This window comes from Penicillium samsonianum, assembly GCF_028829775.1.
Source record: "Penicillium samsonianum strain IBT 33392 chromosome Unknown utg000003l_segment0_segment0, whole genome shotgun sequence".
Classification (NCBI taxonomy): domain Eukaryota; kingdom Fungi; phylum Ascomycota; class Eurotiomycetes; order Eurotiales; family Aspergillaceae; genus Penicillium; species Penicillium samsonianum.
In genome coordinates, this window is record NW_026643261.1 from 6,940,460 (window position 1) to 6,967,464 (window position 27,005).

General features: G+C 48.6%; 7 protein-coding genes across 7 annotated transcripts; 3 read left to right on the plus strand and 4 right to left on the minus strand.

Moving 5' to 3' along the window:
• Positions 1-166: 166 nt before the first annotated feature.
• On the plus strand, positions 167-3,650 carry N7471_006325 (uncharacterized protein; the record flags this gene model as incomplete). The annotated part of the gene is made up of 2 exons (XM_057279044.1): positions 167-436; positions 486-3,650. 2 exons carry the CDS (start codon positions 167-169, stop codon positions 3,648-3,650), a joined length of 3,435 nt encoding a protein of 1,144 aa, XP_057138654.1.
• A 2,640-nt stretch (positions 3,651-6,290) lies between these two features.
• N7471_006326 (uncharacterized protein) lies at positions 6,291-7,852 on the plus strand (the record flags this gene model as incomplete). Its single annotated transcript, XM_057279045.1, has 2 exons — positions 6,291-6,752; positions 6,833-7,852. 2 exons carry the CDS (start codon positions 6,291-6,293, stop codon positions 7,850-7,852), a joined length of 1,482 nt encoding a protein of 493 aa, XP_057138655.1.
• A 2,054-nt stretch (positions 7,853-9,906) lies between these two features.
• Positions 9,907-10,300, minus strand: N7471_006327 (uncharacterized protein; the record flags this gene model as incomplete). The annotated part of the gene is made up of 2 exons (XM_057279046.1): positions 9,907-10,012; positions 10,080-10,300. 2 exons carry the CDS (start codon positions 10,298-10,300, stop codon positions 9,907-9,909), a joined length of 327 nt encoding a protein of 108 aa, XP_057138656.1.
• A 19-nt stretch (positions 10,301-10,319) lies between these two features.
• Positions 10,320-10,646, minus strand: N7471_006328 (uncharacterized protein; the record flags this gene model as incomplete). Its single annotated transcript, XM_057279047.1, has 1 exon — positions 10,320-10,646. The coding sequence occupies one exon, from the start codon at positions 10,644-10,646 to the stop codon at positions 10,320-10,322; it is 327 nt and encodes a 108-aa protein (XP_057138657.1).
• A 1,853-nt stretch (positions 10,647-12,499) lies between these two features.
• On the plus strand, positions 12,500-13,504 carry N7471_006329 (uncharacterized protein; the record flags this gene model as incomplete). The annotated part of the gene is made up of 1 exon (XM_057279048.1): positions 12,500-13,504. The coding sequence occupies one exon, from the start codon at positions 12,500-12,502 to the stop codon at positions 13,502-13,504; it is 1,005 nt and encodes a 334-aa protein (XP_057138658.1).
• A 1,259-nt stretch (positions 13,505-14,763) lies between these two features.
• Positions 14,764-16,201, minus strand: N7471_006330 (zinc-dependent alcohol dehydrogenase). Its single transcript, XM_057279049.1, has 4 exons — positions 15,944-16,201; positions 15,849-15,897; positions 15,638-15,794; positions 14,764-15,568 (listed from the first exon to the last, which is right to left on the minus strand). Exons 1-4 carry the CDS (start codon positions 16,066-16,068, stop codon positions 14,796-14,798), a joined length of 1,104 nt encoding a protein of 367 aa, XP_057138659.1. The 5' UTR covers positions 16,069-16,201; the 3' UTR covers positions 14,764-14,795.
• A 1,619-nt stretch (positions 16,202-17,820) lies between these two features.
• atmA (DNA-binding protein kinase TEL1) lies at positions 17,821-26,976 on the minus strand (the record flags this gene model as incomplete). The annotated part of the gene is made up of 9 exons (XM_057279050.1): positions 17,821-17,840; positions 17,903-18,878; positions 18,928-19,989; positions 20,053-20,443; positions 20,497-24,940; positions 24,993-25,324; positions 25,396-26,730; positions 26,799-26,841; positions 26,907-26,976. The coding sequence occupies 9 exons, from the start codon at positions 26,974-26,976 to the stop codon at positions 17,821-17,823; spliced, it is 8,673 nt and encodes a 2,890-aa protein (XP_057138660.1).
• Between the last annotated feature and the right edge of the window lie 29 nt (positions 26,977-27,005).

Consider the following 27,005-nt stretch of genomic DNA (forward strand, 5'->3'; position numbering starts at 1 on the left):
AAGTGCGTTGTCGTTGGGAAGTTGCACTGGAGAGTCTCGTGGGGGTGAACCGTGCTGACCCCCCAACCCCAGCCCAGCCCTGGAATCCTTCGACAACATTTGGAAAGACTGGCATTTTAAAAGATTCTTATGTCTTTCTTTCTAAAGTGCTCTGATTAGCTTTACCATGCACGGGCATTTGAATCGTTCTGATTCTCCATCACAGCCGGAATGGCGACTTCCTCAGCGTCCTCCCTCGCAGCCGTCGCAACCGCAGCCAGGACCTCCTCCCCCTCCTCCACGTCTCCCGGTTGCTTCATATTCACCAGCTGCTCCATATTTGCCGGCCACCTATGGACCGATTTCAAATCCACAGAGGCTGCCATCACCGAGTGTGGGTGCGGATACAACCACGTGGGGAGTGCGGTTCAACCAGAGCTCCGGTCCCCCGTTGCCGGTAAGTCCGATGTTGGAATGTTAAATGTAAATAACTAATAGCCCCGTAGCCTCGAATTCCAAGTACCAATGAGCAACGATATGCCTATGGGCAACCTCAGTCCAATCCATCTGTCGCAACTCCTTTTCACAGCATTCAAACCTCTCCGCCCCCACCCCCACCTCCATATACACCAACACCACCACCACCTCCTCCTCCACCACCACCACCACCCCCCGGTGTTCCACAACCGCCTCCAAAGATCCCACAAGACATCCAACATGCACCAACCCTACAAAGCAATCAGACGGGGCGAGCTCCTCTGCTCTCTCAGGGCGCAGGACCGGCTGCGATGACTGGATCTTACGAATTCCGCCCTGCGCCTATCCTCAATACAAATACTACATCTGTCGGCGCATCGGCTCTGGGCCTTGGAACACCATCGGATTGGGAGCATCTTGGTCCAACCCCTGGACACTTCGATGATGCAGCGTGGTTCCCACCTCGTAGGACGCCCTCTCCGCATCACGAAGGGTTCCAGCCACCATCAAGGCTTCCGGACGATATTCCCAACGTGTCTGTAGGAAGCGAGTCCGACATCATCGCTCGCCCGAGAACAGATACAAATCAAACGCTTTCAAGTACTATCTCTGGGGCGACACAGTCAGGACAGGGTAGCTCAAATTCGCCCGTCAGTCCATGCAGCACAACACATGGAATACCAACACCGCCCCCACTGGCCCGCGTGGATACCACCGGCTCTACCTTGTCTATGGGAGGACGTTCAGAAAGTATCGATAATGTAATAGATGCATGGGTCCGTCCATTATCGCCCGCGCATAAACCAGCTCAACCGGAATACCGGGGCCGCACCGGCGCATTCTATCAAAATAGCCCAATAGAGCGGTCACAGTCAGCGCAAACCAGCTCGTCATTTCTAGACCATGTGAAATCGAGCTCGAACAGTTCTGCACGAATGATCGAAGGACCCAGAAGGGCGGCTACGCCGAAAAATCAAGATCCCTTTGAAGATCTGGACCCCTGGTCCAAATCGTCGTTGGAAAGATATGTCGCCATGCTACGTAAGGAGGCAGTGGCTGACTTGGACGAAGAACGATATAAGATCTTCACGGCTTTTATGGCCAAAGAGACCAAGCTCCGGGAGATTCTCTACAATATTGAGCATGAGCCTGAAAGTAAACCGCTGACACCGCGAGCTCCTGACCCTGCTCCTCCCAAACCGCTATCTGTTTCTAACAAAAGCGAACCGCCTGTTGAGTCGGGACTGATACCCGTTGCGTCGGAAGAAATCTCGCCTCCCTCGGAGGCAACAGCAACAGAGGATGATGATCTCGATGATGTTCGCAGTGAATACAGTTCAGGTGGTCGGCCTCTGCTCGCTAATCAAGCGCAACGGGCCTCGCAGTTTGTTCCTAGTTTATCTACTGTGCCCTCGGGCGCAGAGTCGAGTCTCTCAAGACCCTTGTCGATCATGTCAGCAGATACGCAGAAGCAAGTCTTGGAGCCCCTGGCTACGAACCCCCCGCGACCCATATACACGCCATTCCAGTATACAGAGGGTCCTCAGCGAGGCTCGGACAACCTCACCTTCGCTCGCCCGGCCTACCAAGCCTACTCTGATCTGCGGCAAGCTGCTGTCAGTGGGCGAGTTATGTCAAACGCACCGGCACCTACATCTCGATCGAGGTCAAACACTGCACTTGTTTCTCCAGCTCAGAACGAACATGATGAGACCTTTCTAGGTCTCATCCGTCACAAGAGCGTCGCTTATTCCAAACCGGCTGAGCGAAACTCTCCGCCGCTTCCATTGCTGCCAGAAACTCTTCGCCAAGGCCAGCCGAGGGGCCTTGTGGAAGAATTACGCACCATAGTATGGACACCCTTGGACAAACAATCTGAAAGCTCGTGGCACATCACGACTCGGGAACAACTCGAAAATTTCCCGGATGATTTCTCGTACATCCGACGGACCGTTGATCAATGGGAAGAAACAGCGCGAGCCAGGCGGCAAAAGCTGGAACGGGAGCGCATGGCTCGTCAGGATGAATCTGAACAGCACATCGATGATCTTTTCAATGGGAAAGAGATCGGATATGCAGACATCAATACCTTGGAAGAAGACTTTCGGCAAACCGAAGCTCGGGTCCAATTAGAGGAGGAACGACACGAAGTAGACGATTTCATGACACATGTCTTCAACCCCTTAGATGAAGGCCTGAAAAATGAAATTTCGGCGCTTCGCAAATCCTACGACTCTGCTCTCAGTCAACTCGACCGTGATCAACAGGGCAAAGGCTCACCAAGCGAGCGAGGCAGCCCATCCGTGACCATGAAAATGGTCAATGACATTCACAACAAGCTTGAGATACGATTCCAGAAACGTCTTGAGATGGCCCTTGACTGTGAGCGACGACGGAAGAGGGCTGAGCGGCGACCACTTGTGGTCATGGGTGATATAGCTGGTCTGCAAAAACTAGACGGAGAATTTGACCAGATGGAACGGCGAAACATTCTGGAAGCGTGCAAGGATCGTGATGACCGAGCCAACCGACTCATGGATTCATTCGACGACGCAATCTTGAACGGGCTAGGTATAAATCAGACCCTCCTGGACGAGGTTGCCTCGAAAACAGCCCGGCTAGATACTGCCACCCTCCGAGCCTCCGGTCTACCGGATTCTGAAATTGAGCAGATCCTCAAATCCGCGGCAACCTTTGCGGCGTCCCTCCGAGCCGATTCGGAGGCCATCATCCGCAGCGCTGGTGTTGCAGATATGGCCCTAAACGACGCCGACTATGGAGTCTCCGTCGCTGAAGCGCGATATGCCAACTCAGACCCGGATATCTTCCATCGGCTGGGGGATGAGAAGAAAAAAGAGGATGACAAAATTCAGGATGAGATGAATTCAAAGTTGCAGAGCATTCAGGAGGGGCCTATGCAGATTGAGGCCACAATCCAACGCCTTCTCCTTAGCTTGCACAACGACCCACAAGCCGCTGCCCCGATCTCTCCAGTTCAAGGCTCTTCCCCGACGAGCCCATCTGGTGATGTGCCTCTACCTCCAAGCCTTCGTCCTTCGACTACTACCACGGGTCCATCTTCCAGCCCAGCGCCCATGAGCCAAAGCACGGATGAAGACTTGGAACATAAACAGAGGCTTCGCAGAGCGCTAGAGGCAGCCAAGCTGCGCAACGCTGCCAGAGGCCACCATTGACCGGGTTGGAAGCGGTTGGAAGCGGGCCGAATGGAACACCCATGACGCGACGAATTGCGACGAATTTTCTTGCGTTTCAATAATATACCCTTTTGTCTGTTCTCTTGTCCTGTCCTTCAAATGTTTGTGTTTCTGCGCAACGCATTTTCAAAGTTGATACCCATTTTATGCTACTAGTTAAATGAAGACTAGGGTAAACTTGCCTATTTTGATCATTTTGTCTCACACACTTAGTTTACAGCCAATTCTTACATGTACTAGGTGGACCCCTAACTAACTAGTCTTGTCTGGTTTCTTCTCACAGTAGTCAAGTTTATAAAATATTCTAGAACAGATTATATGAATATCGAAGTATATGCCTAGTTCGAGTTAGGACAAAATTTGCGGAGTCTTTTTCCCGATGTTACATGAAGATTCTTTTGTCTCAGCATTCTGATCTTATCTTGTTGGCTATAAACATCAGCACCATAGCAGGTCTGTATTAACTCCGTCTAGGGCTCACAGGACGACCTTGATAATAGACCTAATGGTTGAAATCATACCTTTTTCCTTCTCCCAGAAGACCCGTAAGACTCCGATGCATTTTGAGGGCATGCTGATTTTGTTTTCTCCTCCCTTCGCGCCACAGTGGCTCCGTTATGGACAGGGGCCAAATTCAGTCAAGTGATTCAACGTGCAGGAAGGAAAAAAAAACAGCGCACAGACGATATCTTCGAACCCTCAAGAACCAAGCCCAAAGAAGTTAGCCATCACCTACGCCTTGTGTGAAACTGATCGCAGTGCAGAGCAAAGCACAATTTTTAGGCGCCGGGGCATGGCAATTGGCAGGCGATAGCCAAGCCAGTGAGCTAAACGCCAAATGCTGCCGATCAACGGTGTTGCGCAGTCAAAAGTGCCTGCCGCAGGTCAACAGGCCTTGTCTCGAGCTGCCCCGGTGCTTGGGCCGCATCAACTTGCAGGGATAGAATATTACCTCTAAACCCAATACCCAATATGGCGGGTCTTGCTGTGCCGCACAGCTGCCTGTGCGCCGCGCCCGGATTCGCTGCGCCCTCGCACTATACGATGGATATCGATCCCCGGACAAGATACGGCCGAGAGAACGCCGCATACAACATAGTCTCCTGCGCAGGATTTTTGAATCACTTGACATGTCGCCTTGGTCAGTAACACTTCGGTGATCCACTTTCCAATGATTGCTCTGCGCGATATGCAAGGCAGACCCTTGCTATCACCAACGCATCTTTGATGATCCTGGAGACACCATATGGTGTCGGAGAAATAAAGACATTGCGGCGTATACAGCTTGCTTATACTCGGCTGCGCTCGCCGTCATTGGGGATTGGAGCATCGGGATTCCCATCGGGGTTCTCTCCATGTCTGCCAAGAGGCCAGTCACCATCCGCGTTTGGAATGGTCTGTCACATTCAACCATGTTGATGAACAGGGGTTTTACTGCGCTTTCTTTGTTTCTTTGTTTTTGGGGCATGGTTGTCGCGTGGACTGTGTGGCACCTGGACAAAAAAGAGCCTCGGGTGCCCGACCATCCGAGAGCCATGGCATCCTAGCAATTCTCCACTACGGAAAATACCGTGGTGCAATCATGGCCAAGGAAAAGGAACTTATCTGAATGGCGGGTCCGAGTCATGCTGTTCTGGAACTTCGAAACAATTTCTAATTTGCCTTCGGGTGCTCGGGCGGCGATCGCTGCTTGTACCTCTACGTTGTAAGGTATAGTTTGGGTTTTATCTTGTATTGTACGGGGAGTACAGTGCCTATCCCCGTTATCTGCCCAGCTTCCGCGGTGTCCCTGTCCTTTTTCCCTGCGTCAGGGTCAATATCTATATCGCCAACAGCGTCTGCACCTACAGATACGAGATGCAAGCTTTGCATTGGCCAACTGTAGATTCAGCCACCTTGCAACTCTCGGGGATCAACATACAACATACCGAGATTTTAACTTTATGTCGATTCCAACTTACATTCTTTCCAGTTGCATGCATTGCTCTCAGACAAAAACAGCGCAGCATCTTTACGAGATACGGCCCTGTGTCCCCCGGGGACCGCCGTAGCCATGCCGGGGCCACACTCTGTTCTCGGGTGCTAGCCACTAAACCCCAGATCTTTCCAAAAGATCCTCCGTTAGTGGATGTCTGTGCGCTGCGCGATGATGCTGATCCTATGAGATGGTACTAGGTAGGAATAAACGGCGCAGCCTTGTTGAGACATCACCCCTTCCTTTCTCTCCTGCGGTACATCCAATTGAGCCTCCAAATTTCCCCCCCTCTTTGCCACCTGAGCATTCACCTCTCACTAACCGCTGTTGGAAGAGAAAAAAAAACCTTGCAAATCCAAAACACCGCTTTCTCCGCCCCTGAAAGGTCGGAGATACAATTATTTTGCGCAGTCGAAATGACAAAAGCATGAAAAGCATAGTGTCTCTTCAATGGCCCCTGATTATTTAAAGCGGGCGCCAGGGAAGCCCGTTCCATGGTTCAGTGTACCCGCTTCCGTCCATGGGTCGGGAGAACTCTGTGAGTCTACGAAAGTCCACCGTGTGGGAAAATACGTTCTACGCATTCTGTAGCCCCTCTTTGAATTTCCTTAGGGGAAGCCTGTCTTCTCCCTTTTCTTTTCGTCATGTCCGCTCCAACAGGGCAATTTCACAGGCTGTCCATTGGTCGAAACATGCCAGATACAGCCCTGCCTGCTAGAGCGGCCCGCGCGGGGCGGTCGGGCTCTTCCGGTGACGACGGTGATCATGGAGAGGACAATAAATCTTCAGAGAGCTCCAGTGATGGAGAAGAGGAGGAGGACGACGATGAAGAAAGCACCGATGACGAACAGTCCGAATCGAATAGCGCCTCCGTCCTCGCAACCTCCGGCATTACCTATGACCTCAGCCAACTAGATTCCGAGTCGGAAGCCAGGGCCTTGGTGGGCTTGACTGGCCGTTTTGATGTTGTCAACTGTCGCTCTACTCCCGCCGGGTATGACTTCCAGCTGTCGGATCTGCCACAGGTGCACATTGGCGGGGACTCGTCTACCTGCACTTGCGCGGTCTTCCAGGATCGACCGGACGGGGCGTGCCAGCACATCTTTGTGAGTATGCCTTTTGGGGAAGGAAAGCTTAAAGGCTGAAGGGCTTATACTGCCAATACTAACCCCCATCCCCTGAACAGTGGCTCGTCGACCAACTGCACGGTTGCCTCCTCCCCACGCCTCGGTTGACGGAGGTGACATTGACTGCAGACGGACGTCCGGACCGCCTCCCTCGCATCGAGGATCTACTGAAGGGTAACCTGGGGTCGGTTGCAACACAGCTCAAGTGGCAGTACCTACGGGAGGATGAGGATGGGATGTCGCGGACAGAAAAGGTCCGGGACATCTTCTCTGCGTTCAATCGGACTCTTCCAGAAGACACCCGCCGGGACTTGACGGAGACACCCGAGCAATCACGAACGGCCGAGCAGCTGGTGGTCCAGGGAGATTTCGAAGCGACGATGTTCCGGCTTGCAGTGCACGACGACGGGGTTTTCAGCAGCCTCTGCAAGGCGATGCCCGCAGGCGCGTGTGCGGCCATCTACTTCGACAAAGTACAAGAGCAGTCACGCCGACTACTCAACGACTTCGACCGATACTGCACAACCGGCGAGTTGCCCGCGAACCCCGTGAGCCCAGGCCTAGGCATAGATATCAACGACGTTGTAGCACAGCTCCAGCGTTCTTTATCCCGGATTGAAGTCAACATCGCAGCGCGTGCCCCACACGGCTCAGAAGGCGCCGCCGAAGCCCTCGTGTCTCTTTTGGAGTCAGTTGTGGCTCGCAATAATGATCCCCTCGAAGGCAATCCCATGGGCCGCCAGTCCTTCCACGGCGAAGACGAGGACCAGCGCAATCTATATCACTTGCTCATCGGGTCGGTCGAAACAGACTCCGAAACAGACGCGCGGCACTTTGTCCTTCACGCGCTTGATACCCTGCCGCCGGTGGACCTCCACCAGTGCGCCAACCGCCTGCGCGACATCCTCCGCAAGATCGAAGTCAACCGTGCCCCGAAGCCATATCTCATCCATCTAGGATCGTTGGTCCGTATCGCTGAATCTGCCGCTGCTGCTGCTGCTGCTGCTATGGGATCTGGACAAAAGCGACCGGCGGCTGGGAATGGCAATTCCGGGGGATACTCAAAACGAACCCGCTGAATAGTTCTCTGATCTTTTTTTATACATATGTTTGTTATCTTGTTCTGGGAGGCCATCGTGTTCATTCATTGCAATACCCCGCTGCATCGTGTCTTTACGTTTCATCAGCGACGAATCGCTCCGGTTCTATTTTGCTTCTCGGTCATGTCATTCGTTTTACGTCTTTTGGTGTCTACTATATATGATCATGAGAGCCGTTAGTATTGCCATAGCCATTTTCATATACAATCGTTACAATCGTTACCTACAGGCAGCGCAGACAAAGTTTTCAAAACCACTGGAACCATCAATTCCCATGATCATGTTGAAAGCAAAATACAAGTCCTATGATAACATGTCGTCATTCCCAAACCCAGCACAACGGTTTTGGGACCCCACGTCCACGGTCCGGCCTCGTGAGCCGGGTGTCACCGCTATCACCCACCCAGAAGGGATGAGCTAGCCCGATTCACGAGGTCGAACCATGGAACAAATTCTCCATAGAATGTGGGTCAACCACACTTTGGAAATGCCTCGTGGATTTTTTGATTTTCTTTTTTTTTTTTTTGCTCCCCGAACAAAGCACACGAATCAGCAAAACCAAAATATATTGCCCAGATTAAGACTGAAAGTTGTCCATGGATACATAATTCCAAATTTACCTAGGTAGATCTCGAGATTTGGATCCGTCCAATCGCTTCGCACATCCGATGATCTACGGAGTATTATGTATGTATCTACTTTTTATTTGGGTACGAATATAACTATGGGGACCACACGGCATCTCAATTCCAAATTCCAAATCAGCCCCTCAATCCACGCCCAATGCACAAGTTATATTCGGTAAACGCTCACCGATAACGTGCCTTGAAAATGCGGTGTACTGTCTTCGTCCTACGATTAGATATTCACGCTCCATATGTACCCGTCGTGGACTGTATATTACCTAGGTTGGCTGTGGGAGTTTGTGTATTAGGCCATAGGATTCCACGTGAAGACTCAAAGGTGGATATTATCATGCCACGTTTCCCAAGTTTCAACGTTTTGGACAGGGATTGATGCTCTGCGCGACTAGGATTACATACTCAGCTCCAAGCCGAGTTTAGGCCGTGAAAGTCAATATTGGGCCGTGCACACGGCTGTGTTCCTGGATACATTGGGGGCTAGTATGCTTAGTGTGCTTAGTGCTGTGTTTAGCTTATAGGGTGGGCTTGTCTTGGTGGGTGTAGGTGGACTTGTCTTGGTGGGTGTAGGTGGACACCTGTTGCAATGGTGTTGTATAGTTTGACAATGTCAAGCGTGGAAATATTGCCATTCGATGCAGCAGAGATTAACAAATCCTTGAATGTTCGGCGAATGATGCGTTGGGGGGCAATTTCGACAATGTATTGCACCGCGGATTGCATATGGTCGCTGACTGCGGCTCTCAACAGACTGTCGTAGGCTTTATCCCACAGTTGCTTGATTTGCTCCTCCTTGATAATGAGAAGAAATGCCGAATTCGCGCTCGAATTTGCTGCTGCGAGAAGCGCTTAACGAAGCGTCGACGGTTCAAACATATGACCTGTTTGGAATAAGGACCTGATAACGTCTGCACTATCAAAGATCGCTGCCTTCTGCACTGCAATCTCTTTTAGGATTTTCCTCTGAGCTCTAGTGACCAATTGTAGGCCACATATCACACTGGATGACTTGCCTCCATGACACCCAGAAAGAACAATTGGAAGCGCGAATTTGGTAACAATTATCTTCTGGAAAGGATGGTTATTAGCAGGCAGAGAGAGACCTTCAGTCGATCATTGCATAACGTTACCTTGGGATCTTCCAGTTGGCAAATCTCCTTCCAGGTGTTCAAATTCAGCCAAGTAGCATCTGAATAGGTACTTCCCCGGGGGGGCGGGGGGTTTCCGTCTAGCCAGTATGTACTTTTCTCGGAGCAGGTTGATTCAAATGCCGTCAGGCGCTCGGTCTCCTTTTGATCGTTGATTTCCACATACTTGAGCAAATGCTCAATCGTAGAAATATGCCCATGCCAGGCTGCACGTTCCTATGCACCCTGAATATTGAACCATAGATCAATACCATTCGACAAAATGTTTTTCGACAAGTCCAGCCTGGCCAGTCTGAGCAGCTCGCAATAAAGCCTGTCCGATGTCTTCCACGCCAATTTCCAGCTTCTCTCTGTCATGTATCATATGTTGAACAATGATACTGCGGTGCACTCTCCCATTTGACTTATTGCGTATACATGTCTCTGATCTCTGATTGACTGGGATGCTCTCGTTGGAACTCTGACTCGGATAGGCCTTGCGCCTCTCGGAATATCTCTTCGAGCTCGTATGCAGGAGACTGCACGTCTGTTTCCTCGTATATCTTGACTCGCTCGCCCTGAGAACGATACCCGTCACTGACGTAGGAAACCTCGTAAATAGAAGGTTTGCTACCAGATCCCCCTCCTTGCCGTGACATTAGGCTTGAAAGCGTGTAATCAACACGACCCGCCCGAAGATGCGGCAAGATATAATGCAGTATGACCAAGCAGGTTTCTCACGTCAGCATCAAAGTCTTCCTTCTCCACGAGGAGAGGCAAAACATCCTCTAGACCATATATACACGCAATTAATAGTGGAGTCATACTGTCGCTCATAAGAGCGTTCAGCACTTTCTTTAGTCTGTGGTGGTTTGGTAACAAAGTTGAGGCGAGCTGCACTGTTTCTAGCCAGACTTCGAATGCTAACGATGTTTCGTCATCCTCTGAGAAGATGAACTCTTTCACCTTCGAAATGAGGACATCATGTTCAGTTCCCGTCTCCATCGCTGATCGGTAGTGTATGGCCCAGTAGAAGGCCGCATAGAGATGAGATTCCTCGGTAATCCTGTCCGTTGAAATTCTCGTTTTTGTCATTTTAGTTAGTTAGAGAGTTGTACAACAGTGCCAAGCGCCCAATACACCTGCCGGGTATTGGTGCGCCCCAGCAGATGCAAGATTTCCACCAGATGCAAAATTCTAGAAATTAGGTATCTTTTGTATGACTTACCTATACCAAAGGTACTTAGGCACCCCGTAGGCATAACATACATTTTCTGAGCCCTCGAACCAGCTAAAGTAATAGAAAGTGTACGAATATATAGTACAAGTCTAGCTTAATTAATTTAATGGTAGTATTAATTCTTAGTATCTAATATGGAAGAAGAAGAATAATTTAAAAATGACGCTATATGAAGGCTATATGGTAGAAATATACTAGATACTTTCTTTATTTTAGTATACTTAATATTCCTTACCCAAGTTTGGTTAAATAATATAGACTTCCTTTACACTATATATATATCTTCTTATATCTTCCCTAACTAGTTTGAGGGCCGAGAAAATGTATGTTATGCCTACGGGGTGCCTAAGTACCTTTGGTATAGGTAAGTCATACAAAAGATACCTAATTTCTAGAATTTTCCATCTGGTGGAAATCTTGCATCTGCTGGGGCGCACCAATACCCGGCAGGTGTATTGGGCGCTTGGCACGGTTACCATTGAAAATAACATATAGTTATTGTCGTACTGCCAGATTTCTGTCGGAATATTCTAATCGGTGCCTTTGTCTCTCTTAGCGGCCTTTCTAGATCGCTTAAGGCTTATTTATATAGAAAAAATATATAGAAAGAGAAGCTAATTGTAATACCGAAAGGCACTAGCGTATGTTTAACAATACGAAGCACACGTACGAACTCACGCTCCGGAGAACTGCGGATTTGTAATCATGAGATACCTAAACACAGCGCCTGTTGATTTTGTTAGTGTGATTCAGTTTAAGAGGACATCAGGAAATTCTAAACTTAACCACTCGGCCACACTTGCTTATTAAAGTGTGATATCAGACAATAACAGTTATCCCGTGGATGCCTTTGTCTACATAGTCATCTCATTGATGCCTCCATTTGTTCGCAGACTGAGTCCTGTCTTTGTTTGTCAGGGTATAAGTCCCCTGTTTTCGATAGATTGAATAGATCATGATTCCTCTTCTTCTTCTCTCTCTCCTTAGCTAGTAGCTCCAACAATTAGATTTGTTCAAACCCTGAAATACACATAGATTACTGAGAAGGTCTTTTACCCCGAGAGGTACGATTGCCATCACTGTACTATTTCACGATCTGGTTTATCACATGCCAGGGATCGTTTTTGTTTTCTTTGTTCTTCCAAGGTTTGTTTGCTTCGCTGAGCAAGAGCTCGGTGGTTTGCATTGTTTGCATAGATCTATGGCATATCAACTCTCCGTGGTTGATTCAAGATCTTGCTTCCTTTTTCTCCCCATCTCTAACACTAGTATTTTGAGTTCAGTACTCTTTCTTGAAGACATAGCTCGTAACATACTATAGAACATTTACGCCATATATAATTAGCTCCCGTTAGTCACCAACGTTTAGGAGAAGTGCCAAATTGATAAATGTGATTAACTTGGTTGATCGCTTCCCGAGGTGGTAGTGTTACCGTCAACATTACATCCCAAGGTTTGACTTATCAAACTTGGATCTCCAGGGCTACGGATGACCTCCGACACCTATTTCGGTACCTCTTTTGTCGGTTGACTCACAATTAAACCACCACTCGAAGTCCCAGTTCAACACACTTACCTACAAGTTGCCACAAAAGAATATCCAGGCAAAAAAATGAACATGCGACGAGATCTACAAGAACGCCCCGAGATTCTCACTCGCACGAACTGGAAATCATGGAAGAATGAGATCGAAAAACACGCCCGAAAAGAAGGAGTTTGGAAGTACTGCAATCCCGATGCCCCAAGTGAGTACTACCCCGAGCTCCACGAACCCGAGAAACCACACGTTTCCACGGTCCGACCCGAAGCAAAATCCATCGTGGATCTTGGAGAGGATGACTTCATCGAACTATCCTCGATCGTGGACCAATACTGGAAGCAGATGCGCACATACGAAAGCATTCAAACAAAACTGCAGGTCATCTTTGAACTTATAGAAAACCATGTTGATTACGAACACTTCAGTCTCATTAAGCACGCAGAAACGCCGCTGGAGCAGTTGGCGGTGCTATCTGTTAAATTCAAGAAATCCTGCTTAGAAGATCTGCAGCCAAGATGGGAGCGTATACAAGAGCTGGCTAATAAGGCGGATGTACGAGAGCTGTTTAAACTATGGAATGTCCTGTTCACAGATTGCAATGCGTATCTTTCTGGTTCCGCTCGAAGGCAGGATGCCTTTTGGGATTGTGTCGAGACAACGGGAGATATCTCGGCGACTTGGCTGCCTCTCACTTCCCAGCACTGGATTGAAAATCCTGATCATGTTGAGTCCATGAATCATGGAGATGATTTCGCTCAGCCCCATTCACCGGCTAGACGGGAGTCTGTCACTTCCCAGGACCAGATTGAGACCCCCGACCATTCGGAGTCGAGGGACTATGGCGATGATTGCGCTCAACTTCGTTCACGGGCTAGACGGGGGTCTATCGCTTCTCGGTACCGTATTGGCTATATTGGCTTCTACGATCCGGCGGTGTCGACTGAGCGCACATCTCTGAGCCCTCAACCCGGTTCTGTGGCAGGTCAGAGTGATCAGCTTGAAGAGATATCTGGGGACGATGTGGATGTAACAGGTCTTCTACAGCGGTTGAGACTGCCACGGGGGAAAGAAAGCGAAGTCTAACTGTAATAATTTGGATGAATGCTAGACAAGATTGGTTACTATGCGTTTTATGTGGATTTTTTTGGTGTTTTGAGAAGGAACATTTGTGTCTTTTCGGTTTCGATAACAAGTCAGCTCTTGAGAGTTGATATAGCTATTTGCTCGTGGCGGGCTTTTGCTACCATTGCTTGACGAGGTCATTGGACCACTTGATGGCCTAATCTTTTGTTTACCACGACAGGCTTTATACAAAATCGAAATCAAAACTGAGACTCTATTTCTATTTGTATTTTAAGAATTCCAAAATAAATCCTTGAATAGTGGTTGGATGGGCCATGTTATAAGGTTGTGAAAGTAAAAACAAACAAGACGTTTTCTCTCTGCCTTTTATCCTCAACAATATTCTTCTCTATTTGATCCATTCTATCAATTAGAGAAAATCCAGCATCACTCCCAACAACGGCGTTTTGCCCATGGTGCACCATGGTCGAGTCGTCCGACGCTCTGCGTAACACTCGTTTTCTGCGGAGTGTGACTAGTGTTGAGACAGGAATTCCTGTAGTAAATCCTACAGTGATATCTCCTGGAGGTAGGTTTCCATGAGTATAAAAGTCAATCGTATTAACTAATTCAAAGAATATCATCCAAACACCGAAAATACTCTCTATTCATGACAATATGTATGTCTTGTCCCTGATCGTACGCCAGTTTCGACTGCTGCGAGTTAATGTAAGGGACAAAGAGCATCAGCTTTTCCTACAGAAATGCCCTCGGTGGATATACACCTTGGAATGCACATTTTGATATGATTTTGCATGGAGTGTGTCTTTTCTTGATCTAGGGCGTGTAACTTACTTCCGGCACATGGCCAGGTGGATCTCTCTGGCTTATAATGCACATATGGGAAAAATTGTATAATAACAGCACGGCCGGCTGGCCCAATGGCAAGGCGCTTGACTACGAATCAAGAGATTGCAGGTTCGATCCCTGCGTCGGTCACTTCTTTTTTGTTTCATCTATTTAATTCCTCCAATAGAGAATGCCTTTTTTTGGGCTTTCCTTTACATTCTTTTGGTGTAGAAAAATCTTGAATGAATATAGATTATCCTCGGTGGTTTCGACAAGAAACCCCCACTCAATTGGTGCGAAATTTCAAAATTATCGAATATGGTAGTTGCCGGAGGAAATTTATATATCCCAGCCATAACGTTGCATCTCGACCAACCAATTATTTTCTACAGGAGCATACACAAAATATTCATAGTCGCAAACAAGATGTAATCAGATTCAATATGCCACACACACACAGAATTCATGCAGAAAGATCCAACACAACCCGACCCTGCAGCTTCCCCTCCTCGATCTCCTTGAACACCTCAGTCAAAGCATCCATCTTCTCCGTCCGATAATGCACCTTAATAACACCCCTAGCAGCAAACTCCATAGTCTCAATAGCCTCCCTCCGACTCCCAACCGCCGACCCCGTAATAGTCCACTGCTTGCCAACCATCGAAATCGGGAACGCCGTCGCAATAGCCTGCGGGTCATTTTCCGGCATGCCGACGCAGACAAGCGTACCATTAAAACGCAGCAACGGCAACGCCTGCGCATACGCCGCATTCACAGCCGTACAGACAATCGCCGCGTGAGCGCCCAGCCCATCCGCCAGCGAATGAACATGCTTCGTCAGCGCGGCGCCATTATCGTCCCTCGGGAACTGCGTGATATCCACGAAATGCTCCGCCCCGGATTCCTTGACTAGTTCCTCTTTGCTGCCGTGGTCGATGCCGATTACCCGCAGGCCCATTCCCCGGCTCGCGAGCTGCACTGCGAGGTGGCCGAGGCCGCCGCCGGCGCCGGAGATTATGACCCATTGTCCGGGCCTCGCGTTGCTGCGCTTCAGGGCGGAGTATACGGTTACGCCGGCGCAGAGGAGGGGCGCTGCTGAGGCGGAGTCGAGACCGTCTGGGATGGGGGTTACGTAGTTTGCGGGTCCTAGTGTGTATTGCTGGAATGTTCCGGGCGTGTAGTAGCCGGAGACTTTCTGGTTGAAGCACAGCCCGTCGGCGCTGGCTTGGCAGGGTTCTGGATGGGGATGATGTTAAGTTCGAGGTGTATATTTGGGTTGTTGAGGACAGTAAATGGTATACGTACGGCAGTGCCCACATGCGCTGGAAACCCACTTGACGCCGACTCGATCTCCGATCTTCAGGTTCGAGGATTCAGTGCCTGCACCAAGCTTCACTACCTTGCCGACACCTTCGTGGCCGCCCACTTGGCCCGGCAGAGTTGGGTTTGGGAACATGCTCCACTGGGAGGTATTAGTCAGTACTCGAGACATGGGGAGAATTGGATGTGCGCATACTTTGTTGGTCATGATACTAAAGTCCGAGTGGCACACGCCCGAGTGTGTTCTATCATTGTCAGTAATTCTAGTACGATAATCGCGATAAGACATACAAATTAATCAGAACCTCGCCGGTACCAGGCTCTGGAACATCTAATTCCACAACCTTTGTTGAAACCGTCCCAGGCTGGTCGTAAATGACGGCCTTCTGCTTGGCGGGGATTTCAGGAGCGGCCATAATGACTGATTGCTGGTGATAGATCGAAATGAGGTCGGATACTGAAGTATGAAATCAATTTCAATTGGGTTTTCAGCGCTGGAGAGATGCCTGCGGAGAAAATGCTTAATCAAATGCTGGAATGGGTCTTAAGTAAATTATCCCATCTCTCGCCAAGTAATAAAAGAGGAGAAGTAGATCAAATGTGGAGAAAGGTCCTGGGTCGAATAGCGGGGTTTGAGGCCCATCGGATCAACGGATCATTTGCACACGCTGGCTAATGCAGTTTGTACCCAGATGCACGCTGTGCATACCGAGGAAGCTGGCTATTCAGTCATATATTATAATAATGTGTTCCTGGGAATTGAGGGGTGAGATGCGGAGTCATGGAAGGACCTCGGTTCCATTAAGCTGCATGCGTCTGTTCTTATCTGCATCCATTGCGGGAAAGAACACTGGAGTCAAAGTAGTATATTATAGAGAAAACTTAGGAGATAGAAGGCTGAGAAGGTTTTATATACATCGGAGAACCCCCAAGGTCCTCTCATCGATGATCACGTACATTTTATAAATACAATGTGCTATGTCCCTTTCCGGGTTAGGACTCATCCCTTGCCGCTGTGTTGATAAAACGGAGAACTCTCTTGGATACATCTATGGTTAAGATTCTGTAGGTCCATGGGTAGAGTTCGAAGGTTAACAGCCTGTTGAGGGTTACACGATTACGATTAACGGCTTCTGCCTACGCTATTCCTATTTGGGAAAGCAAGTATGTACCTACATGGTACCTACATATTTATAGCGGTGTGCTTTGAAATAGATAACAACCCTTGAACGAAACCCAGCTTCGGTTATTTACATTGTCTCATTCATAGCATAATCCTTTACATTGGATTCTACGGAGTCACCCATTTCTATCTTCACAATGGAGGACTCCAAGCAACAAATTCGCGAGCGCATCATCAGTCACATTCCAAATCTGATACAGGATCTTCTTCAAACGGTTGATTCAACGCCAATTTGAATACTTGGCGATACTCCCAACAGTGTTCTTGGCCCTGGAGATTACCTGGGGTCTACACATTTGGCCATTTTTCATATTTGAAATCATCGTCGCCAGCAGTTTCCCCGGAGGCGATCCGGACTTTGTCGTTCCCTGCCATCTAATTCGGTTAATATCTTATCAGATACTAAGTAGATAGGTCATGTAGGTGCCAATGCTATAGTTAGCATATTCCCGTAACCTATTCTTAGCATCTTCGCTCCGGAACGAGTTCATTTTCAAACTGTAGGGATGATATTTGGCGCTCTACTGAAAGACTGAGCGAGGTGAATTGTCTTGTACAGAAAGCAAGAATAAAGAAAATCATGGATTGAGCTGAGCTGTTGACTGGAAGAGAGAGAGAGAGGAAGGAAGACCAATCCAGGTAAGGAGCAAGAGTATCTTGTCTAATTTCATGACTATGGAAGAGAGAGAGAAGATCTATCAAGCAAGGAAGCAGCTCCTGATAGATGGGGGAGAGACAGGCCTCAGGAAGCCGCACTTCCTAGATGTCCTTTTAGATGTCTTTCTGAAAGTCAGACCAAGAAGATCAGGATATCCTAAACAAAGGGGGTCTTTTTAGATGGTCCTCTACCAAGCTAGTAATTCCTCCCCTACCTATTATACTTGGAGATATTATGTCCATTGATCAAGTTGCTAACCCTTATATGCACATGAAAAAAAAAAAACACCGGAAGATATCCATACTATCACAACAAAGCTCACACAGCTCATGCGTAAGATGCCCAGCCTATTTGAAAGTCAGTAAATCGATCGGTGGTCAAACAGGAGGGAAGAAAAGAGGTTACATACCGCAATACAACATGGCAAGGTTCTTCTCATCACTCGCCTGCTGAACTAATTCATTTACAGTTGCAGTCACACTGAGTGTTTTACTCAGTTTTTTGGCCACCACAGTTAACGCACGGTCAGCTTCACTAGGTTCATTCTCGTTCTCGCTCTTCGAGACGAGACCATCAGCTGCACCAGGCAGAGCTGGAGGTGCATCACTGGCTTGGTTGTCCTGCATCTGCATTTTCTTAACCCGAAGGGGTGAGACAGTCCAACTATACAACGGGTCATAACGTAATACATCAAGGATCGTCATTATGCTGTACGATTCTTGCCGAAGTGCTTCAAGGGTGAATTCGCAACAACGCCGGAAAACTCCTTCGGTCTTCGTGATGCCGAATCCATCAACTAGATCACGCGTCAACCGGAACGGTACTACCTCAGGAACAGGAAGCACACGTCCCTGCTCAAAGGCGACACCAAGATCGATGTGCACCACTTCCCCGGTCTTTTCATCTAGCAGGATGTTATGTCCATGCCGATCACCGAGGCCGAGCACATGACCTAGGATAGAGATGGCAGCTGTACTGCGTGTGTAGGCTAACCGCTTGCTAAACCAATCATCGGGGTTGTTGAACTTCTCCATGAAGAAGTACTTCATGACTGGATGGAAATGTTCAGTCACCTGCCGGTAGGTTCTGACGCGTTGCTCAAAGGATTTGGTCTGCACATCGGCAATGTGTTTCCGGCAAGAGTTTGGTTTCATGTCCTTCGGGAAGTACCTTTGATGTGCAGGCATCAGGTAGTCGTGCAGAGGAATCGTGTTCGGAACGAACTCAATGATTCCTGCGCTTGGTGTCAATGGCAGAACTTTGTATGTTCGAATGCCTAAGCTCCGCTGACGTGTGGGTTGGTGGTCTTTCAGAAGGCTGCTGACTTGCTCAAATACTTGCTCCATGATGGCATCTTGACGCAGGTCATCATTCCCTCCCTTGTACTGTTGTTTTGTTAGTTAGAACGTTGACGACGGACTTCAAATATCTTACCAATTGCTTGTAGCGCTCGCCGTTGGACGCAACGGCAGTCACAATTTTCGGCGCGCTAACGCCGGAAGCAATCGTGAACTCAGGGTGGAATTTCGTGATGGTAGGAATGTCACTGTAGTCGCGATCTGCACGGAGGCCGATTTTCATTGTCGGTGGTGGGAGTTTGTATGTGATGGCATCTTGTCCAAGGCGCTGGCCAGTAGTCAAGCTCTTCAATGGAACTTTAGCACCACTTTTGTATTTGCTGTCTGGTTTGTCAACTGCAAATCGCACATAGCTGATGTTCACATTGTGCACAGCAATCCAAGTCTGACCGATGTGACTATCGTTCTTTAAACGATCCACAAGTTGATTTGCAGCACGAAAACGCGAGTGGGATGACTGGTCTTTCCCTCCCTTGGACTTGCTGCTAGCGAAAATCTGGTACATGCCATGGAAAGGATGCTCCACACATATCCTGAATACCAATTGAGTGAGTAATTTCTGGAAGTCGTCGGAGACGTCGAGTAAGCGAGATGAAAGCTGATTCATCAATGGTGCAAATTTCCGGCTGGGCACCTCGTTGAGATACCGAGAAACAGCTGAATTTGCAGTCTCACTGTCTGATTTGTCAAGCCAGAGTGCACAGAAACGCAGAGCATCATTGTTGTAAGTATCGCTTTCCCTCAGACTGAGAAGGTAATTTTCCAGGCACTGCTGTAGGAAAGCCTCCCGACTTCGCAGCAAACGTTGATATTCGCGGTCGTCAAGGTCGAACCATTGCTTTGCTTTAGCCCGATAGTTCTTCAAGTACTCTCTCTCCTTACCTGTGGCATTCTTCATCATATCTTCCAGGCCAAGGACTTCTTTCTCCTTGCGATCACGCAGTTGTTCCACTCGCTTGAAATCTTCGAGTCCATCAGTATTCAGTAGCTGCTGATCACAAAAGGTTGCAAAGCCATGATAGACCCGTCCAGCCTCTTCTCCGTCGGAGCTTCCTTTCAATTCCTTAACCGCGGGATAAAGGTACTCTTGAAGAATCGAGTCAGGCTTTTCCAACCGCGCTTCAGCAACGTGGTGACCCTAAACATGATATTAGCACTTTATGTAAAAGAATTCTTCTTGGAAAGGTCTGATTCAGCTTACCAAAGTCACGAGAAGTTCAGCCCGACTGAGGGGGATTGCCTGCTTATGGAGGTCATTCTGACCCTTCAGTTGCTGGAGCATGCGAATGGACGCGGTCATCTCTCCTTGATCCCACAGGACATTGGCAAGATCGAATTTCGCAGCTCCATCAATGTTCATTCCTAACGCTGCGCACGGTTCGGCAAGCTTCAAAAGACTCATTGCAGATTTGAGCGATGCCTGGGAGATACCATGAGTTCTTGTGATTTCCAAGGATTGTCGAATGACTTTCGCTTCTAGAAGTCGCGAATCCCCGAGATTAAGTTTTGCCCGTGATTTGAGGATGTCATTCTTCCTGACTGATGAAAACAACGCCTCATGCCAAGACAATATTTCTCCAACTTCGTGATAGCTGCTCCAGTCAGTATATATCCTGTAGATAGTTTTGGCAAGGCAAACACGCACCTCTCGGTTTTCAACCAATTGCTTCTCGCCATAATAATCTGCCACCCTTCCTCCATGTCTTCGGAACACGTGGAGTGTAAAGTGTCGCTGATCTCGGTCATAATCCCCAACGCGCGCATTGAGCTTCGCAACTGAATAGCGGATCCACTGGTTTTGAGAAGAGAACCCAGTGTTGTCAACAGACCACTTTCGATTGAGCCAGTGACCTCGAGTAGAGAACCCGAGGTATTGAGACTTTGGAATGTACGGAATACAGTAGCAGATGGGGAGGAATCCAAAGGTGATACTGGAATATCCCATTTTTGAAGACTAGCAGCAGCTTGCAACATGCTATCAAAGGCCACAGGGGCATCGTTTGCACTGCAGGAGGCAGAGAGCATCGTATTGGCAATACCCTGAAGGTTGGTAGCATTCAAAGCCTTCAACACACCGCATGATTCTGCATTGTCAGACATCTGGATTTCACTGTCGTATTTTGCACTCTGAAACAGGAGATTTTTGAATCCGGAGCTTTCGTACTCCAGCCGTTCCATGACGCTGGTCAAAGACGAGCTCTGCTGAATGCCATAAAACAAGTCCGGGTCATCAATGTTTTTGAAAACATCATGCAGTAAAGCAGGCGGTGGCTCGTATCTAACGACAGATGATCGACGAGATGTCGTAACCACTCGGGATGTTTGTATTTCCAGGAAAAGCAGCGAAGTTTTATGCAAGCCGCAGCGATGTGCAGCCAAAGATGCCTCTCCGAAGTCAATATCAAGCCATTTATCGCGCTGGACTATAGTTGACTCATCTGGCACGGGTTGGTTTCGAAGGTAGAGAATGCAGTTGATCAAAAGCTGAGCGTGAGGTAATGTGTCCTCGCGAATCTCACACAACACCTGTCGGAAAGCGGCAGAGATATCTTCTCGGACCTCCCCTTTTTCGCCTTTATCCTCCCTTTCTGACAGCAAAACATCATGAACCACGTATGGCAACAGCTGCACTGCTAAGCCAGGAGTCATGTTGAGAACTTTGCGAAGAGAGCCAATGACTGGGTCTTCTAAAGCAGCATTCGATAAGAACAGGGAAACACTGCGAGCCCAGTCAGCAACCGACAGCCCGGAGGCGCTGGTTGCTGCATTTTCGCATCTCTCCTGCTCCGAATTTGAAAGTAAAACGGCGGGACATGTGTATGGGTTCCAGATGAGGGCTTTCATCAGAGATTCGGGAATCACCTCGCTGCAACCTTGGAAATCTGGATAGTTCGCGATGTTGCTGACGATCAGCTGCAAAGTACGCTCAACCAGGCCAGCTTCAAAATGCTTTTGCACGTGTAGCATATCGCAAAGCACGCGAAGAATTCTGGCCTTAGAATGGCAGAAAATATCAGATGACAATGAAGACTCAGGGGATTGAAACAGTGAGAGATCCTGTTCTCGCAGGAGCAATTGATCGATCTTTCCAGTGGCAGCGAAGGATCTTCCGATGACCCGAGCGGCCCAAAGTCGATACTGAGGTCCTCCATTGGAGTTTTGAAGTGTGTGCCATAGAGATACAACGTGGGAAGCGGGGTCCACATCTTCATTTGAGATCCAATTCCCAGTGTCGGATGTCTGCTCGAATTCGGGACATAAGAGCGACAGTACAAGATCAGCCACAGGCTTACTCAACAGCGAATTCACAGAATCGCGGTCTTTGAGAACTTCAAAGACCAAATCTTTCCCAACCTGTCCACCGGAAGAGTCCTCAGATGTTGAGAATTTCTCAGCTAGTGAGACAAGCCGATCAAAAGATACTTTCGTCTCTGTATCCCAATCAGAGGAACGGAGCTCTCCAAGAAGCTCGACCAGCCATTGGTAGAATTCTTTTGCATTTGATTGCACTGTTCTGAACTGACTCTCTTGAGTCGTGTTCTCAGGTAACGACGAAAATATTCTGCGGAGAGTGACCAGAGTTGAGACAGCAATACCTGCAGTGAACCCCGGTGTCACCTGGAGGTATGGTTTCCCTGCGTCGAGTAGATACCAGAAAACCCCAAGAGCATCCTCAGAACAATGAATGTCGCCAAGGAAAGGCCGCAAAGAGCTAAGTGTCATCTCTAGAGGATAGTCTTGAAGTATGACGGGACCAGCCACACAGGCTAGGATTCTTATTTTGCGGATCACAGAACAAGCATGAAGCGAGCCAAGGGCGGGATGTATGGATTCAAGCAACGAACGGCAGACAAAAGACACCAGTGATGGCGTCCATATTGATTCAAATTCAAATCCAGTGCGTCTGCAAAGAAACTCGATCTCATCCAGGAGATAGCGTGCTCGAAAAGAGGGCTGTTGATTTGCTGGCAGTGCATTTTGAGACGTGCTCTTGTTGGTTATTTGCGTCTGAATGTCGAGCGCATAACCGAAGTTTTCACGCTTTGAGAATGCTCGTTCGATCTGGTCATAGTAGTCGAGGGATTGGAAAAACGCAGCAATGATTAAGGGGAACTGGCTCTCGATTTGTGTCATGAACTGGTCTGCTCCGAGAAGTTTCCGCAGACGGATCTCAACACCTTTGGGCTGACTACCTTGCCCCGGAGGAGTACTGATATCTCGTGCAATGCTGTATGCCTCGGCCTTGTGAAAAGAGGTCACCAAGAGCTCGAGATGTGGAATCTGGAGGTGTTTCGCGAGCTCAATTGTCTCCTGTTCCTTGGCACGCATCATCATTTGCCCAACGATTTCATCTTTGACGTCCACCAGCATGTTTTGTAGGCTGTCATACCCAAATATACTAAATGGCATGGACATGATACTCTGTGTTTCGGTCCACGTGTAGAGTATTTGAGACGAGAAAAGCCGAAAAAGTTCTTTGGCGTCTTGCAGACCAAGGGTCTGAGAAACAGAGACCATACATCTCTCGGCGTACCACAGTGATAGTGGCACTTGGGCTGGGGTTTCAAATAGATGGTAGATGCTTCTTCGCAGCAAAGTGTGCCATCTGGAAGCCAACTGCGAAAGCACAAAAAGGCGGACCGCAATTCCCTCGATCCATTCCGGGTCTCGCGGCAAGCTTTCCAATATATCATCGAAAATGGCATCGTGGTCTTTGAGAAGGAATCGCTCAAATAAAGCAGGGATAAATTTCGCAACGCTGAATTTGACCTGAACATCACCTTCTCGAAGGATTGTGAATAAACTCGTTCGTGGTGACGGAAGAGACTGCTCATTGCCGTATGAGGGGCATGTGCCAATCACCCGCTGGATGAGCTCGGCCAGGGCAATGTAGACCTTCGGGGCAGCTCTTTTTCGGGTCAAGAGCACTTCCATAAACCAATTATACAAGTCCATAGCCGACTCTTTCAATGTATCGTCAGGGCCATTTGTCCAGGAGTCGACAAAGCTGGTCATCATGCGGATGCAAACACAATGTGAAGCCTCACACCGCTCCATTTCATAAGACTGTAGACACTTTTCGCCTAAATCTTCCAGGATGGAGAGCAGTTCCGAGGGCTCCGATTTCGAGCAGAGCTGGAAGATTTCAGGTAAAATAGCTTGGGCTGCCAGGATATCGGCTTCATCCAAGCCTGTCAGGTATTCAACGACAGATGACGAGTCAGAATCTGCTTGTGTTCTGAGAAATATCGAGAGTTGGATGGTTACACAGCGTTGATATGTGACAGGGTCAAGGAAGACAGATAGAGAATTTCGGTTCAAGGTAAGAATAGTGTCATCAGTCGCTATTGGGGTTTCGGCCATGAATCGGTCGTCCAGATCCATAGGATCTTCGGCCGCAGAGGGACTCTTTGAGCTCTGGCGGAAATGCTCGAGCGTTTTAGAGAGTGGAGTAACAAGCTCTTTAAGACTAGTCTGAATGGCAGTGGGTGCGTCAGAACTCGACAAAGGACCGATGAGCGGCGATAGTAAGTCCAAGCAAGATTGCATGAAAGCAGATTCGTGAGTGTGAGCTGCCAGAAAATCGCATATACCATCCCACAGACTCCGACAGTTCTGATCCAGATCTTGTGATCGAGATTGAGATTGCAATGATCGAGGAAGACATGCCATGAAGAGAGAAACCACAACACAAAAGGACGCCAGGATTTGCAAGTTATCTGGAGTGATATGTGATCTTTCTTCATTCATAGCGTGCCATGTGTGTAAGAACGACTCGGATCTCACTCGAAGCATATCCAAGATAACTATATCATCAGGGTCCTGCCTAGTGAATTGCTCCAAGGACCACGTTTCCTGCAGACCCCAGGGATTTGCTGGGGCAGAATTCGTATCAAAAACATACCCCAACAATTCGTGGTTCTCGTGGAGAAAGAACCAAGTGCGGGCTATATGCCCCGTTGGTCCTGTGACTTGACAACGAGGAATGGCGAAGGATCGGTTAGTGCATGACAAAAAAAGGTCCAGTAAGTCCAACGGACGAGCATAGGCAGCTACTCGAGCTGTCTGGATGCGATCGGTCACCGAACCTGCAAATGACTGTCAGAGGAATCACCAAAGGAGAATTTTAGGGTCTCGTACCAGCCCAAACTTCCCTTAGCCAGCCACATATTTGTATCGAGGTCTGCTGGGCTGACCCAGGATCAAGCTGTGTCCTCATTCGGGCAATTGAAGCCCATAACCTTAAAGACGAGTCCGAGATAGCAGATGGTCCATTGGCAGAAGTCAAGAGTGACCGCGTTGTCTCCATAGCTACTGAGTAATCCAATAAGTCTGACTGCAAAATCATACTCACTAGGTTACATGCAGCTCTCGATGTCACCGGAGATGAGAATGCACGCGTAGTAAATTCGACTACTCGTGGCCAGAGACCCCTAATTCCAGGCGATTTGGCAGTAGACCCGTTCGCAATACTGTTGTTATGCTCAAGTTAGGGCGTTTCTGGGTGCATATCCAGAGAGTCTTTTAATAATGATTTACGTACCCCGTCAGAGCAACCATCGTCCAGGATGACACGGCGTCATTGCCGTCAGAGACGTTCAGAACAAGCTGCTTGAAGAATGGCTCCTTCGTCTCAATGTCAACCTCAGATTCGAGGAATGGGATGAGTTGTAATGCACATATTCTCCTTGTGCCTGTGGCCGATACCGAGTCCCGAAATACATCCTGGATCTCAGAACTGAAGCGCTGCCTTTTGCTTGAACCTTCGCGTGCTGACCCAGACTTGATATGAATACCCTCCGAGAGCTTGAGCAGCTCTGCAATCAGCCAAAGGACCGTCCAGTTATGCTCCGATCTAGCAATTCCGAGGCAAGGTCCATATACTGGCCTGCTCCGGCATGCTTCATTGTGATAAAGTGTTGTTTCATCGATTTGTAGGATCTCCTTCTCTGGCCGCCTCACATACTCCGAATGAAGTGTACTGGCTAATCCTTCGATGTCATGTGCCAGAGATTCGGATGGGGCTTTTTGAGCAGTGTTCACGAGGACGATCATCGACAGCATCAAAGTGGCAAGTAACTCTTCCTTGAGAATCTGTAACTTAGTGGCCCATAGGCGTCGAATTACTGGAACCAGGCCCAAGAGAACCGAACGGACAAGTTCGGATTGATCAAACATGACTTTTGTAACGACTGCATTGATGCTATTAAACGCGAGCTGGTGGGCATTTCCAGCCACAGGTGACTCGACAAACTCCGCAAGTCCGTGAAGTATGTTTTGGGCCGTAGTTTGAAGAGGGGGGTTCGGGCTCCTTGTCAATAGTTGAATACAGATTACAACTTCTTCAATGACGTTTCTATTGCCACCGTGCCTTTCCCTGCTGACTGAGGCGGGAGCGACGGTCATCCTTGAGGGGGTAGAATGGCTGTCGCTGGCATCTTGATCATCGGGAACGGATCGATAACCGCTTCGAATACTCAATTGGCTTTCTTCGTTCTCCCGGGGGCTAATACTGGCAAGACAAAAGCTTACGAGGTTTTCCCAGTCTTCTTCGTCAAGATGCTCAGTATGGGGACGGTAGCGTAGAAGCGATGCCAAACACTTGGTATAGTCCAGGCTCAGGGGTTCCCACAGACCTTCCCCAGGGACCGGTATGGTCTCAATAATGTGGTCAATGACGGCGCGGACTGTTTTGATTCTCAAATTTTTCAGGAAGAGGTCAACAGCCATTCGGAGTACGGAAGCACATGTCGAAAGCCGGGATGCAGAAGTAGTTTTTGTGGACTTTTGAGCTCGATTATATATTGACCTTTCTGCTGCGACGAAACGGAATAGTGATTCGAAGATTTTGTGGCAAGCTTTGTCATTGAGTGTTTGTCTAGGTTGAAAGATAGTTAGCTACTTTGATAGCCTGCACGGTTCATTCGGGGGTAGTTGGCTGCCTACAGCTTGGAGCTCTTCTTGTTCTGCTGGAAGATGTGCTTCAAGTCTAGCAATTGAGTTAGCACCAGGTCTTTCTGCGACGGAATAAGATAAAAAAGCAACCTGCCAAACCATCCGAGCGGGCCTTCTGTTTGTCTGACGAGAGCAGGCTAATCGTCTTGTCGAGAAAGATCTCCCCCATCGCGTCTTTCTTGGGCTCTTCCTTGGGGT